The sequence below is a fragment of the Borostomias antarcticus genome, assembly GCF_949987555.1.
Source record: "Borostomias antarcticus genome assembly, chromosome: 20".
Taxonomy (NCBI): domain Eukaryota; kingdom Metazoa; phylum Chordata; class Actinopteri; order Stomiiformes; family Stomiidae; genus Borostomias; species Borostomias antarcticus.
In genome coordinates, this window is record NC_140253.1 from 2,796,261 (window position 1) to 2,812,579 (window position 16,319).

At 49.6% G+C, this 16,319-nt stretch overlaps 1 protein-coding gene across 1 annotated transcript in view; it reads right to left on the minus strand.

The window, feature by feature from the left end:
• Nucleotides 1–686: 686 nt before the first annotated feature.
• The window catches only part of LOC311322382 (nephronectin-like), a gene marked incomplete at both ends in the record, with an annotated part of 39,921 nt that continues 24,288 nt past the window's right edge, over nt 687–16,319 (minus strand). The window contains 8 exons of the mRNA XM_084454448.1: nt 687–797; nt 1,135–1,394; nt 2,664–2,762; nt 5,336–5,425; nt 9,599–10,027; nt 12,303–12,422; nt 13,402–13,536; nt 16,244–16,317. Coding sequence (XP_084310574.1) covers nt 687–797; nt 1,135–1,394; nt 2,664–2,762; nt 5,336–5,425; nt 9,599–10,027; nt 12,303–12,422; nt 13,402–13,536; nt 16,244–16,317 — 1,318 coding nt within the window. The remainder of the gene's footprint in view (nt 798–1,134; nt 1,395–2,663; nt 2,763–5,335; nt 5,426–9,598; nt 10,028–12,302; nt 12,423–13,401; nt 13,537–16,243; nt 16,318–16,319) is intronic.

The window sequence follows — 16,319 nt, forward strand, 5'->3', positions numbered from 1 at the left end:
TTCTACAGGTTTTAGTCATACAATCTGGATTCAAAAACCCTCGGAGGACTCTTTGATGGCTAGCATGAGGAAAACACGTCTGAAATGGCTTATGATAAAAGCATCAAAGCAAGGCAAGGAAGACCCCTCCCCCTCCTCCTCCCACGCCTCCCCCCCACCCCCCCCCCGCTCCAGAAACAAAATGGCAGACTCACACAGAGAGACAGACGGGTTCCGCTGGCCGGTCCCGGTGTGGCTTCCTTCCCGGTACTCCGACACCTCCGACACGTACTCCTGGTGCCAGGGCATGCGCTCGGCGAGCCTATGAGAAGGGCGGGATGGAGGAGGAGAAGGAGGAGAGGTGGGAGGAGAAGGAGGAGAGGTGGGATGGGAGAGAGAGAGGAGGCGGGGTGGCAGAGGAGGAGGAGGAGGGGGCGGGGAGGGGGGGTTCTGCAGGGGTGCCCTGAAAGCCCCCTGAGATTTGGTTCAGCCTGTTCGAACCCCGGGCAGAGAGAAATGCTCCACATTAGAGAGGCCCATACCGCTCTTGTTGGCAGAGTGAAGGGTAGGAGGGGGGTGTCCAGTTTCCTGGGCAATAGTCCAGTCTCCTTGTGTTTTTCTCTCTCCAACCCCCCCCTCCCTCTTTCTCTCTCTTCCATTCCTCTCCCTTTCTCTCTCTCTCTCTCTCTCCCTCTCTGCTGGGTGTGTCAGTGTCTCCTCAGATTCTGCTCCTCAGTGCAGGAGCCTTTCCTCAGGGTGATGTCATCCACCCCCATCTCTCCGCTCCTGCCACGGCCGCGCTCCCCCTTCAGGATCACCTGGGAACAGCAGGTCAAAAACAACACCGGTGTAAAACTATGAGGCAATGATAATGGCTCACATACCCACAGTCATAGAAAGTGTACAGTTGGACATTATCCTTTATTCAGATGCAATAGCAGTCAGATTTTTACTTTTTATTTTTATTGAATTGCATCGTTTTGTAACCAGATTATTTAGAGCTTTGCTTGCAACGGGACTATTTGGAAGGTTCTAGAACTGGAACGTGTCAAACAATTACGCAGGCGCTCCGACGTCACCGATGTTCAAAAACCAGTGCTGCCTCCTCCTCCTCCTCCTCCTTCTCCTCCTCCTCCTCCTCCTCAGCGTACTCACACTCTCCAGCCCCGTCCCCCAGAGGGTGATCTGGGTGTGTCTCCAGCCGTTGCCCCCCGTCCTGCCCCACACTGCGGGACTGTACTGCTTGCCCTTCTTCACGAACACCTGGAGCATCCCCACGTGGTGGCCCGCCATCTTGTGCCGGAATGTCAGGCACAGGTTGCCCTCGTTCCAGGGCGGCGTCAGCGGGAGGACCAGACGCGCGCCCCGCCCGCTCCTCTTGTCACCCACCTCGGGGACGGTCAAGTACCGCCCGCCTGTGGGGTGGATGACAGGAAGTCACATGATACCCGGTATAACTGCGTGATCGGGGCGAGGAAGTAGAAACAGGATTGTGGCCGGAGACGCTGTTAACAGGTAGCATTCGTACATTTGGGAGTGCAGTTCATTTAATGCGTAGTAGAGATGCGAATATTGCGGATATATCCGCCACATCCGCGGATATCCGCATCCACGGGTGGGTGGGTCAATAAAAATCCACATTGTGATTAATTTCGGGTGGATTGCGGGTGGATTTGTCAGTTATATTCGTATTTAATAACTACTATAATTATATATATTATATTATAACAACTGTGAGAAAGCGCAAGACCTGCCAGCAGCTCACTCAAATACCCTCGACCACTTCGTCAACCGAGATCCTGCGAAAGCGAGCCTATAATCTTTAAAATGTTTAAGTCAAGAAAATGCGCCTATATGAATAGCGAATGAGCACGAACGGAAGGATATAATTTAAATGTAAATACAGTAACTTCATGTTTGCCGGGTTGGGGGCGGGTCTCTACATTTTAGAAGATAATGACATCGGGTGGGTGGGGGGTGGATGATTGATGATTCAGGTGCGCTCAAACTCCATCCGCGCATCTCTAATGCGTAGGGGGTAGGCTTTAATATTTGAAGAGTTTAATTCAAGCGGACCTCAAGTGTTTTGAATAATGTGTTTGAACAAAGATGTTTCTGCAGACCAAATGTCATGGTTTTGATGGATCTGTCTGAATTGAGCCCCATCATTGCAGTGGTTTACAAGCGCAGCATATGACAGAGTCTTAGCCTCGTGAGACCATTCTGATCTCGCAAGCTCACATTCCGTTTCTCTCCACAGATCAGTCTGGACGAGCTCCATAGAAATCCGTTTGGGCCCGAACAGAATTAGGTCGGGCCAATCAGCGTCCTGGGAACTACTGGCAGCTAAGGGCATGGTTTAGATATGACGACAGCGAGATGTCCGTAATAGACGGTGATAGATCATCCTCATCCCCATCATCACCTGCCTGTATTTTATTTTTTGAAGTGCCTGCCCTTGTCCAAACACTTTCCGATGGAGCTTTCCCAGATGGCTGGGTGAAACCAACCATCTGGCCCGTCAGGTTAAGAGAGGCTGCCCTCTATGGCACATGGCACACTGAAATAGAGGTGAGGCCGTAAGCCCACAGAGCCGTCCATAGAGGCGTAACACACCCTACGGTACATCTCTCATTGAAAGCTAGCAGAGGAGGAAGGTGACATTAACCTGGTTGTTTATTTACCTGCAGGGTCTGCCGTCGTCTCCCAGTGCAGGTCTCCCTCTCTGTCCCGGATCCAGCCGCAGAGCCCGTGATCGAACGAGCAGCTCAGATAGCCGGCCTCTGTGCACAACAACGACACAACAACATCAACATCCCTCAACAAAGATACAACAACATCCCTCAACAAAGACACAACATCCCTCAACAAAGACACAACAACATCCCTCAACAATGACAACAACATATATCAACAAAGACACAACATCCCTCAACAATGACAACAACATCCCTCAACAAAGACACGACATCCCTCAACAAAGACATATAAACACCCCTGAACAAAGACACTACAGCATCCCTCAACAAAGACACATCCCTCAACAAAGACACAACAACATCCCTCAACAAAGACACAACAACATTCCTCAACAAAGACACAACAACATCCCTCAACAAAGACACAACAACATTCCTCAACAAAGACACACCAACATCCCTCAACAAAGACACAACAACATCCCTCAACAAAGACAACATCCCTCAACAAAGACGCAATATCCCTCAGCAAAGACACCAACATCCCTCAACAAAGACACAACAGCATCCCTCAACAAAGACACAACAACATCCCTCAACAAAGACACAACAACATCCCTCAACAAAGACACAACATCCCTCAACAAAGACACAACAACATCCCTCAACAAAGACACAACATCCCTCAACAAAGACACAACAACATCCCTCAACAAAGACATATCAACATCCCTCAACAAAGACACAACAGCATCCCTCAACAAAGACACAACATCCCTCAACAAAGACAACATCCCTCAACAAAGACACAACATCCCTCAACGAAGACACAACAACATCCCTCAACAAAGACACAACAGCATCCCTCAACAAAGACACATCAACATCCCTCAACAAAGACACAACAACATCCCTCAACAAAGACACATCAACATCCCTCAACAAAGACACAACAACATCCCTCAATAAAGACACAACAGCATCACTCAACAAAGACACAACATCCCTCAACAAAGACGCAATATCCCTCAACAAAGACACAATATCCCTCAAAGACACAACATCCCTCAACAAAGACAACATCCCTCAACAAAGACGCAATATCCCTCAGCAAAGACACCAACATCCCTCAACAAAGACAACATCCCTCAACAAAGACGCAATATCCCTCAGCAAAGACACAACAACATCCCTCAACAAAGACACAACAACATCCCTCAACAAAGACACAACAACATCCCTCAACAAAGACACATCAACATCCCTCAACAAAGACACATGTGAATATTTAATTCTATTGAATGCCACAGGCATTTAACTGACGTGAATGTGTGAGTGTGTTAAAAGAGCACAGAGCGAGACAAAGAACAGACTGATAATGGTCAGCCAACTTCCATCAGTTCTAATAAAGAAGCAAAATGTATGTGTGTGTGTGTGTGTGTGTGTGTGTGTGTGTGTGTGTGTGTGTGCGTGTGTGTGCGTGCATGCGTTTGTGTGCGCTTGTCTCGGCGTCTGTGTGCTTACGCATGCATTGTTTCGCCTGATCATTTTGGAATACGACAGCATCTTCGCAAATCAGCCTATACCCAACATAAAGCCTAATATATTACAGTCATGACAGAGACTAATCTCATACCAAAAACAATTTCTGCGTGAGTGGTGTTGAATCCTCATCGTGCCTGGACAGCAGCGATGAGAGAAATGTGAGCCAAGTCGTCGGCGGGTATTAATCCATGCGCGGCCGGACAAATTTGGTCGTGAATGGAATTCGCATCCATCATCTTGTCCCCTCACAAAATGGGTTAGTGAAAAGCACTTCACAGCTCGTTGTCAAAGCCAAAGAAAACTCCGTCCCTCAGCCAGCCCGTTGATCCAGTGACGTGCCCGGCACGCCAAAGTAAGCACATCGCCAAATCATTAGGCCATTTAGATGTATGTACAATTGACATCCATAAATCACAAGCCCACAGCCAGTGCAGAGAGAATGTTGGCGTATTCACTATACCGTTACCAAAACACTCCTCCTTATTTATGAACCTTTCGATCTGCTCTTGTAAACTCGGCCAAGTGTGACTATCTCATGTTTGGTGTTCAATCTTCCACACACTGTTGAAAAACTGCCCATTCAAAGTGTGGTCACTTTCTTATTGAAGTTTTTGTTCAGTATTTTTGTCCATTTATATATTTTTGTACAGTTTTTTTAGTATTTTTTTTTTTTTACATTGGGGGTGTGCATTATTCTTTTACTAGTTTGGGCTATCAATATTGCAAACAAGTCAAAGAACCAGTCAGTCAATCAATCAATCCCTCAGTCCCTGAAGCTAGAGAGAACAAATGAATAAGTCTGGCGGTGAGTTCTGGAGCCATGAGGGTCATTCCGATGAGACGACCACATTTCATCTGTCACTTCCCCTGTGACGGCCAATCAAAGCACACCTGCCAGCTATCGCCATCTCCCCCCTCCCCATAGTCGCTTTGCAGCGCTGCAGAAAATTGAGTGTCAGTTTAATCTCGGGCCGGCGAATGTTACTTGTCTGTCATCATTTGAGCTCTCCCTCCCTCCCAATTTCTCCCTCCCCCTCTCTCCCCCTCTCTGTCTCAGGGAGGGGGAGAGCTGGCGCTGTATTTATGCCCTGTGACAAACGTAGTGCGTTTACCTGCGTCATCCTTCGACTCGTCGGCTGTGTTACCCAGCTCAATGTCAAAGACGATCCCCATGACACCGTTGTGACCGTGGTTACGAGGAACTGCAAACAGAGAGAGAGAGAGAGGGGGGGGGGGGGTTTGAGAGGAATGCATTTCAGGTAATTTATCTGCCATATTGCCATTCCTACACATTGTGACTTCAACCTCTCATTGAAATGGAGCCTTAGGAACAGATATCCTACCTACTGTCTCTCTGTAGACCTGTATCCTACCTACTGTCTGAATATCTGTAGACCTGTATCCTACCTACTGTCTGAATATCTGTAGACCTGTAGCCTACTAGTATGTCTATCTGTAGTTCTCACCAGAGTGTATCCAGTGGTTCAGGGGCAAACAGTACGATGATTGAAAGAATGAGCTTTGAATTCAAGGAAAACCCAGAACACACACAACTGATGAAAAAGCATGTTTCAAAGTTGTAACCTCTGTCTTTGTGAACCATTTTGTGGTACATGGAAAGCAACTGTGTCCTAAAAGCGTGTCTATATCCAACACCTTTGATTGGAAGCCAGAGAGATGATACAGCAGGGGTGTAGTTTCACAAGTGGGATGTTCAGCTGTTTTTAATGCAACGGTGGGGCAAACGTTACTGTGGACCACCCTGGGTCACACACACACACACACACACACACACACACACACACACACACACACACACACACACACACACACACTACTAAAATAACCCATCCCCCGTGGAGAGCCTTTGGTCACACTCCCCAAAATACTGTACCCCAAACCACAAGCCCCTAAAGGTCAAGGGTCAAGTAACAAGTGGGCCGATGGTCATCCTCTCTCTTTTGATCTCCAGTGTTTAGGATTACCTGCATAGTAACCGACTTTATGAGCTTCCTCTGGAGGGATCTTTTCAAAGTGGTCTCAATGGCATGTTTACAGGGTCAACTAAAGAACTCACCAGCTAGACACCAGTCTGTATAACAGTAGGCGTCACATAATACAGTCGTGTTTGAACAGACATTAGCCTATTGTTGTTATTCTGACATTACAAATCAATCAAGTTTTACATTTCCCAATGATTGATAAATAAGGCGAACGCCACGCACACACACACACACACACACACACACACACACACACACACACACACACACACACAGGCCCAAACTGCACTTGAACCCTGACCCCCTCAGCACCCCTTACCCCCCTTGCCCCAACATGTGCCCTTCCAGTGTGCTTGGCTCAGCCCGGTACCAGGCCATGGGCCACGCCACCTGACAGTGTGGGGGTGGGGTGGGGGGGGGGGGTGAATGTCAACCCGAGGAATCTGGAAATCTGGAAACAAAGGCTCCACACAAGCACCAGGCTCTCTGGCAATGTCAGACATCCAGGCCATGGAGCGTGTGTGTGTGTGTGTGTGTGTGTGCGTGCGTGCATGTGTTAAATATAGTACAGGCAAACGGACCTCCCCAGGACCTCAAATTAGCCGAGCTTCTCTGTAATGTCACGTACGTGCGTACGAACCGCCTCCAAGTCCCCACCCCTGCCCTGGTTCCTGCGTTTCACCCTGAGATGAGGTGACACCATGGGTGACACGCACACCTCAGCGCAGAGCGCACAGTCCACACGGCTGTCAGGTTAACCGAACCGTGGGGCGCGATCGTGACAGACGGCCAGAAATAGACAGTGTTTGTCGAGTTTATCTCAAAATGAAAGTCATACATACGTTCTTTGACTTTGAACGCTCTTGGATGACCCGGTCGATATTTTGAGTGCACAGTCTGCGTTGGCTAATTGTGCCATTAACAAGTATAATTGTTTTTTTTTCACACTTGTATGGCAGCTTTCCCAGACCCACTAAAGACTACAAAGCTCTTTAAGTAGAGAAGCTCCACTGACATTTCAGGGTAGGCACTCGGTTTAACGGTTGTCCTGGAAACCGGAACATAATATATCTGTTCCGGGTGCCGTGCTCTTGTTTCTTCACGACACAGGGATTCGAGGAACGACGTCGTAAAGGTTTCGTTCGGGCAAATCAATCTTGTCTGCTGGGCGGCTGGGCTCCAAACCTCCGTAAATCAGCCTTCGCTCGCCTCCTTTGACCTCCGCCTTGTTCAAACCTGGGCAAATATTTGGCTAGTCAATGAGGAGCGAAGCCCGGGGCGAGGTTGTGCCCTACTCTACCAACATGACAAGCGATCACATTGAGGCTTTTTTTTTTTTGTCTAACTTTTCCCGGCGAGAAGGGAGTAGTGCTGTTTCTCTGTTGTTCCCTGACACACTAAGCCTCATCTAAGACCCAGATTAGAACCCAGATAGGCACTCAATCCACGACGTGCCTTAATCCGTGTTAGGAGAATAATCTGCAGGTCTTTTAAGAAGTTGATAGTGACATGTTTCTGGATTGGTTGACGTTAAACTGATGGACTTGAAGAGAGACAGACTGAGCCATTCTGAACCTATTAAAGACTGCCCCCAAACAACATGTGTAATCATGATCCAATTAAACAAAGTCAACAAACTAAAGACTGGAAATGCTGATTCACTGCCACAGCATGTAGGTCACAGTCTGTCCCTTTGCTTTCAGGATCCTCCTCTAATCAAAATCATAATCCAATTAAACAATTGAGTTTACATAGAGGCCTCTCTATAGTCCGTCTCGTTCAAAACATCTTTAGATCTCAGGAACTCTGTGAAGCTTTGGCAAGAGAGAGAGAGATGGGGATAGGGAGAGAGATGGAGAGAGATGAGGAGAGGTAGATGGAGAGATAGAGAGAGAGAGAGATGGGGATAGTGAGAGAGTATGAGAGAGATGGGGAGAGGTAGAAAGAGAGAGGGGGTGAGAGAGAGAGCCAAGTAATAGATTGATGTCTTGCTCAAGTAACACTGTTTGACACTAATGTAATTCAACCATTTTTTTCCCCCCCTCCCTTCTCTTTTTTTCTCCAACTATCGTTTCTTCCCTCTCTTCCAATTACGCGCCGCCATCTGTCACGGAGACGGTATCTCACCTCCCCGATCGCTCGCCGCCACGGGCGCCGGTCCATCACGACGGCCAATCAGACATCAAACAGGGACTTTTAATCAACGAGCACCGGAACAAGACTGACTAGCGATCCGAGGCGTTCACCCGTGTGCTGTTTGCTTGTGCTGTGTGCTGTTTTATGATATCTGGCGTTTATGTCGAGGTCGAGCCAGAGCCAATGCAAAGGCAGCGGCTTGAGACAGAGGGATGAATTATTCAAAGGAGATGGATTGATTCGTAGTCGATAGCAGGAAAGGCGTTTTCCTCCAGGCCCTCCCACTATGAGAATCCTCTTCATCAATGTCTATACTACCCTCAAAGCCAAATTTCACAACTCAGGCTTTTAGTGTTAGATTTATGTGTCTGTAGCGGATACTGACACCTCTCACACTATGCCCTGCATACACAGGAGCAGAAAGTTAACTTCGAGAGCGCACGTGTGTCGGTACAAGAACACATACATTTGAAGGAATTCATGCTGTCTCACGTTTCTGGGTTAAGATAATATACTTCAAATTACTGTGGATGGCTTCATGACTGATTTGCCAATGAGACTTGTTTGGGTTATGCAACTGAAACTAAATAAGCATATGGTGAATATGGTCACGTTTGGTTGGCTGAAACGTATCTGGCCACTTACATTTACTGTATCAAGATGAACTACAGAAAGAACTATTTGAGCGGGTGAACATCCTGTGAACATTCTATGACCACGATATGAACATTCTATGAACATCCTATGAACATTACATAAACACCCTATGAACATTCTATGACCACCTTATGAACATTATATGAACATCCTATGAACATTCTATGACCACGATATGAACATTCTATGAACATCCTATGAACATTATATGAACATCCTATGAACATTCTATGACCACGATATGAACATTCTATGAACATCCTATGAACATTACATTAACATCCTATGAACATTCTATGACCACGATATGAACATTCTATGAACATCCTATGAACATTACATAAACATCCTATGAACATTCTATGACCACCTTATGAACATTATATGAACATTCCTATGAACGTCCCATGAACATCCTGTCAACATCCTATGAACATTTTATGAACATCCTCTGAACATCCTATGACCACCCTATGAGACCACTGTATGAACATTATATGAACATCCTATGAACATTCTATGACCTTCCCATGAACATTACAGTATAAGAACATTCCTAGGAACGTCCTGTGGACTTACTGTGAACGTCGCCTCTCTGCTTGGTCACCTCCTTCTGGATGCTATTGTCCACGGGCGTGACCTCCTGTTGGGGCGCCGGGGGGGTCACTGGCGGCGGGGGCAGCGGTCTCCTGGGGGGCACGTAGGGCTTACGGGTGGGCACATAGGGCCTACGGGTGGGCACGGGGGGTCTCCTGGTCGGGACGAAGGGCTTCCACGTTGGGACGGCCAGTTTCCGAGGGGCGGGGGTGACCCTCCTCGGAGCGGGCGTCGTCGCTTGTGTCGTGGTCGTGGTGGTGGTTCTGGGCGTGGTCGGGGCGACCCTCCTGGCGGTGACGGGCGGCCGGACGGTGGTGGTGGTCCGCTTGCGGTCAGAGTCCGGGATGTGGTTGTGGTGGTTCGACGGCAGCTTGCCCGGCCTGGGGGGGTCGATGACCACCTTGGGGATGGCTGGAAAACACGACAGGGCGGTTATGGATTCAGCAGAACGGGAGGAGAGAGGAGAGCGCGGGACCTTTCGGCCGGTAATGAGGCGTAGAGGTGTGGAAGCTGACCCTCTGGACGAGAGAGCGGCTCTTTGATCTACCGAGGCTGGGTCTGAAGGTCGCGGTGTCGAATATATTAAATAATAATCTATTCTCCCAGCAATGTCATCATGGCAGTAAAACGGCCTTGAATCTTGCGCTACAGAGAGATTTTAAGTCTCGAGGAATTATTCAATTCAATCTGAGGGACGCCAGGGTCTTTACATTTGAACAGAGAATGATTAGTTTTTAATCTCATCCAAACACGAAAACAGAACGCCGCCCCACGCTTACCCAAGTCCCTCGTTTGTAAAAGGGGCGCGTCTCCAGTCACAGTGGCATTAATGCGGGAGATTCGTGGTGCAGAATATTGTATACAACCTCTTTGTTCCCCTACCCAATGGAGGAGCTATTCTCTCTGTGTTCCTAGCTTGAGGCTTCTCCACGCCCCAGGCTACAGCCAGGACCCAGTGTGTGTGTGTGTGTGAGTGTGTGTGTGTGTGTGTGTGTGTTCGCGCGGAGTGATACCCCATCACACTCCACTCCCCCTTGACAGCCTTGCACTCCGGGTCACCCCCACCTCTCTGATGTCATCAAAGAGAGACCGGTCCCATTGTTCCATCCCAACATTCCACAGGTTGAGAGGAGAATAGGAGGGAGGACTTCAACAGAGCTTCATGATTGAAGAGGAGTTGGAGGAGGAGGAGGTGAAGGAGGCGTCGGTGGAGGAGGAGGAATGGGTGGCAGTATAGGAACTATGTTTGCGTGTTCTCGTGTTACAGGGGGGACTTTGATATGCGATACACAAGTAGGATATCGCAGCCTGACGGGAGCAGTTCCCCCTTCACTCCCAGTAGGCAGAAGTAGTGTTTCAAATACTGATGCCGAGACGTAAGAGGTTTAGGGCCTGGGGAGAGTAACCCCCCCCCCCCCCCCCCCCGAGGATGCAGCTGCTGGAGTAACGCTAGGACCCTGGAGGACGTTCTCTCTGCTGGGCTGGAGCCCGTAGAACACAGAACCCGTTGTTGTGAGTGGTCCTGTCAGCTCGGCCAGCAGAACCAGACTCTTCAGCCTCCAGGCCAAACAAGGAGAGAACAGAAGAAGAAACTTCTGACGTTTTAAAAACATTACCCCCCCGCCTCCCCTCCCCCTCCTCCCGTCTTTAAAAGATGAAGACAGGGTCAGACGTCAGGACGGGTCTCCGTCTGCGGGCTCTGGGCTCTGGGCTCTGGGCTCTGGGGGCGGGAGCCTGGCTGGCTGGATGATCTGAACAATGACTGACGGCTCCACAAAGACAGGAATTCAAGCCCTGCTCTTCACGTTCCTGAATCAGTCCTCACCCGCCACTTCTCTCTCTCTACCTCTCTCTCTATACATCTCTCTCTCTACCGCTCTCTCTCTCTACCTCTCTCTCTCTCTCTACCTCTCTCTCTACCTCTCTCTCTCTACCGCTCTCTCTACCTCTCTCTCTATCTACCACTCTCTCTCTCCCTCTCTCTCTCTACCTCTCTCTCTACCGCTCTCTCTCTCTCTACCGCTCTCTCTCTACCACTCTCTCTCTCTACCGCTCTCTCTTTATACCTCTCTCTCTCTCTACCGCTCTCTCTATCTACCACTCTCTCTCTCCCTCTCTCTCTCTACCTCTCTCTCTACCGCTCTCTCTCTCTCTACCGCTCTCTCTCTACCACTCTCTCTCTCTACCGCTCTCTCTTTATACCTCTCTCTCTCTCTACCGCTCTCTCTCTACCGCTCTCTCTCTCTCTACCACTCTCTCTCTCTACCGCTCTCTCTCTCTACCGCTCTCTCTCTACCGCTCTCTCTCTCTCTACCACTCTCTCTCTCTACCACTCTCTCTCTCTCTACCACTCTCTCTCTACCTCTCTTTCTCTCCCTCTCTCTCTCTCTCTCTCTCTCTCTACCTCTCTGTCTCACTACCGCTCTTTCTCTGTCTCTCTCTCTCTCTCTCGCTCGCTCTCTCTCTACCTCTCTCTTTCTACCGCTTTCTCTTTCTCTCTCTCTCTCTCTACCTCTCTCTCCCATTCTCTCTCTCCACCTTTCAGAAAACACAACCAAAGAAAACAAAAAAAGGGGGGCCCCAACCCTTACATTCTAAATCTCTTGGAGGAAATGTGTGTGTGTGTGTGTGCATATGTGTGTGTGTGTGCATATGTGTGTGTGTGTGTGTGTGTGTGTGTGCTTACGTTTGCAGTCGTGGCCCATCCCCCTGAAGCCGTCCTTGCACTTGCACTTGTAGGACCCCGGCGTGTTGTAACAGCTGGCGAAGACGCTGCAGCGGCTCTGATCCACACACTCATCCACATCTGACAGGGAAACACACACAGCAGGGCGGAGATGAGCGTGTGTGTCCGCTTGTTTGCTTGTTTGAGAGAGGGAGGGGTGGGGGGGGGTGATAGTGTGTGTGTGTGTGTGTGCATGGCTGAGCGTGTTTGTGTGTGTATGCGTGAGTATGTGTGCTTGCGCGCGTGCGTGGATGTGATAGTGTGTGTGTGTGTGTGAGAGTGAGTGTGTGTGCTGGGTACGCTACCGAGCGTGACGTAGAGAACCGGAAAGCAAAAACAATGCCAAAGCGAGACGATGCCAGTGTTCCCGTGGAGACCGGCTTCAAGGACCTCATCTACTAACAAACTTCATAGTCGTGTTCGACGCCCAGCGGGAGAAGCAATTGATCATCTCATCCGGGAGACCCTCCGTGCTCTCAGAGCCCTTCGCTGCTTCTTAATGAATACTTGTCCTTTGCAATCCCTCACAGGCTAACGCAATAATATGCTAGCAGGGTTTAAGTGAGTGCTGCTTGAAAGAAGATCGTGGAGGAAAAAAAATGTATGGACTTTAAAGTGTACTTTAATCTTGTGCCCTCTTTAATTCTCTCTCTCTCTCTCTCTCTCTCTCTCTATCACTGTCTGTCCCTGTCTTTCTCTCTGTCAGTCTCTCTCTCTCTGTTTCTCTCTCTCTTTGTCTGTCTCTCTCTCTCTTTGTCTGTCTCTCCCTCCCTCCCTCACTCCCTCCCTCCCTCCCTCTCTCTCTCTCTCTCTCTCTCTCTCCCTCCCTCCCTCCCTCACTCCCTCACTCCCTCCCTCTCTCCCTCCCTCCCTCCCTCTCTCTCTCTCTCCCTCCCTCCCTCCCTCCCTCCCTCCCTCCCTCCCTCGGTGTCAAAACAGCACCTGTGCTTCCCCATGCAGACACAACAACTCAGTTTTGAGCCATAACATTTCAGCCCGACCCCGGCGACCCTCAGCCCGGGTCAGGGTCGGACCGGGACGGGGGTCGCGACCTCATTACCTATGCACTGGTATTTCCCGTTGATGTACTGCAGGTCGAAGCCCTCGTGACACTTGCAGATGTAGCTGCCGAAGGTGTTGATGCACTTCCTGAATCGGGGGCACGCGGCCAGCCCCGCGGCGCACTCGTCCACGTCTGCAACGAACGATAAAGTTGGTTGGAAAAAAAAAAACGAGGTTCGGCCTACCAGCTTAGAGTGAGAGAAAATGCTTTTGTTAGTAAATGGAAGAAGTGGATGATGTAGGACACACCTGAGATGCTTATGGACTACCTGACACATAGATTCAAGGCGCTGGATTTCAGCCTTTCTATGTTACGACACCTGTAACCATAACTGTACTTTTTATTGTTATGTGTATAAAAAAACAATAAAAACTAAAGTTTCACAAAAAGAACAAAAAAAGAGGTTGAAAAGTGAACTGTGACGGGTTAGCTGGCTGGAACGAAGGAGTACACTGATTAAAGACCCTTTGAGTCGCAGGGGAGCGACACACCGTACGGTTTATATAACCATTCTATTAATGAAAGTCTCTCTCAGACTTTCTCTCTCTCTCTCTCTCTCTCTGTTCCTCCCTCTCATCCTCTCTCTCTCTCTTTCTGGGTGGGAGCACGGGCGAGAGAGCATCAGCACGGCTGCCCTCTCTCCCCTCCAGACACCAGATAACGTGATGCAAAAATCTGCATGATGATATATAGAGAACCTCCCACAAGGCTGAGAGAGAGAGAGAGAGAGAGAGAGAGAGAGAGAGAGAGATACTGTAGGTCAGTCGTAAACATCCCACTCTTACATTATTTTCCAGGATGTCGTGTGTAGTGCATTCTGGGATATGTTGAGACGGTGGGGTGCTTTATGGTCGAATGATTTGAAATGTCACTTCGCTCCACTACTTTGCGGAATTAATTATTTATGTCCGGACATCTAACCAGACAAATGGTCTGATGAATCGTTCATTTGGAGTGGTTTGTCTGGTATGTTGAGGGGGAAATAATATATATTTGGCTGTCTGGTGTTCGGGGGAAAGTTCTGGAATTGTCTAAAAGCAACAAGAAAACGGCACAGCACAGCACCCTGTCATTAATCAAAGAGAACCGTTTCCTTTTGAAGTTCAAGTCAATAGAGTTTCCTTTGGCGTCTGACAAAAGGAATGACAAATATGCGTTGGTTCTTACCCTTACCTGGTAAGTGCCAGAATGACTGAACTTTGGACCAGACAGAGTTGTCGTTCTAGAACCTCCAAAACCAGCAACCAACTTGATCACGTGACCCCCCCCCCCCCCCTTCCCCCCCCTCATCCTACTTCCTGTCCGGTCCGTCTCACACAGACAGCCCCGCCTCTTCCTTCCGCCAAACCTCCGCTTTCTGACGGGGTCGAAAGAGGTCGCATGAAATATTTCCAAAAGGTGTTGTAACACCTGTGGTACTGACAGCCATCTCTCTCTCTCTCTCTCTCTCTCTCTATGCTACCCCCCACCTCTCTCTCTCAACCCCCCCACCTCCCTCCCTCTCTCTCTCTCCCTCTCCCCCCTCACCTCTCCTCTCTTCCCCCCTCACCTCTTTCCCTCTCTCTCTCCCCCTAAACTCTCTCTCTCAGCTCAATGCTGACTGATGATATCCCTCTGAAGCTCCAGCTATCGCTCCAATTTCCTCCCTCTCCTCCTGTCTCTCTCCACCTCCTCCTCCTGTCTCTCTCCACCTCCTCCTCCCTCTCTCCACCTCCTCCTGTTAGCTGTGCCAGAGACCACATGACCTCCCCTGTACCTACAGCAGCAGCAGCCGGCAACAATGTGTGGTTAAACCTGACACGGGTTAACTACTGCAATTTATCATCCGGGAGAGAGAGAGAGAGAGAGAGAGAGAGAGAGAGAGAGAGAGAGAAAGGGAGTGTGTGGGAAAGAGAGAGAGTGAGAAAGAGAGAGGGAGAGATAGAGTGGGGGGGGTGGGGGAGAGAGAGAGAGAGTGAGAAAGAGAGAGAGAGAGGGAGAGATAGAGAGAGAGAGAGAGAGAGAGAGAGAGAGAGAGAGAGAGAGAGAGTGGGGGGGGTGGGGGAGAGAGAGAGAGAGTGAGAAAGAGAGAGAGAGAGAGAGTGGGGGGGTGGGGGAGAGAAGGATAGAGAGAGAGAGGCCGTTAATGGAAGAGTATTCCTGTCTATTCACCTTGAAGAAAGGCCATTATGCAGCTTCCTGCGTCGTGTGCTGAGCGACTCGGGGTAGAACGAGACAAAGAGAGAAGGAGAGAGAGAAGGAGAGAGAGACCGAGAAAGAGAGAGAGACAGACAGAGGAAGAGAGACAGAGAGAGCCCAGGGCTTGGCGGTGAAGTGTGATCTGAATGCCTCGCACACACAGAAAACACTCAGAGGCATGTGTGGATGACCTCAGCAGCGGAGGTTGTTTTTTTTTGGCGCTGAAAACACAGCGTAGCTCGAGGGGGGGAGATTGATTTTTTGTCATTTTTTTAGTCTTTTTTTTTTTCTATCGGCAAACTTTTTTTTCTTTTCTGTGTCCAAGGGGTGTGTGTGTGTGGGGGGGGCGTTAGTTCACCAGCAGACAGACAAGTCTGAGATCTCGCCCTCGCGTTCCAGGTTTGACCAATCGGCGACTCGCTATGACGAGGCCGTCGTCTCTCAAAACCTGTGTGTGTGGGGGTGGGGTGGGGGTGGTGGTGGGGGGGGGGGGGTACCTCAGGGAGACACCCCGAAGCCCCGAAGCCGTAGCGAAGCCCACCTCCTCCTGCTGGTCTCCCAGCGGTCTTTCTATCACCATATTTAGTTTCCCTTACTCCCCGACAGATTGAACCCAGGAACCGGCGAGTCGTTAGTGGACCCGGAGCGCAGCGTCACGTACCCACGCACGTCCGTCCGTTGGGCGCCAGCTGAAGACCGGGAGACGGACACTGGCAGCGGACCTCCCCCTTCAGCAC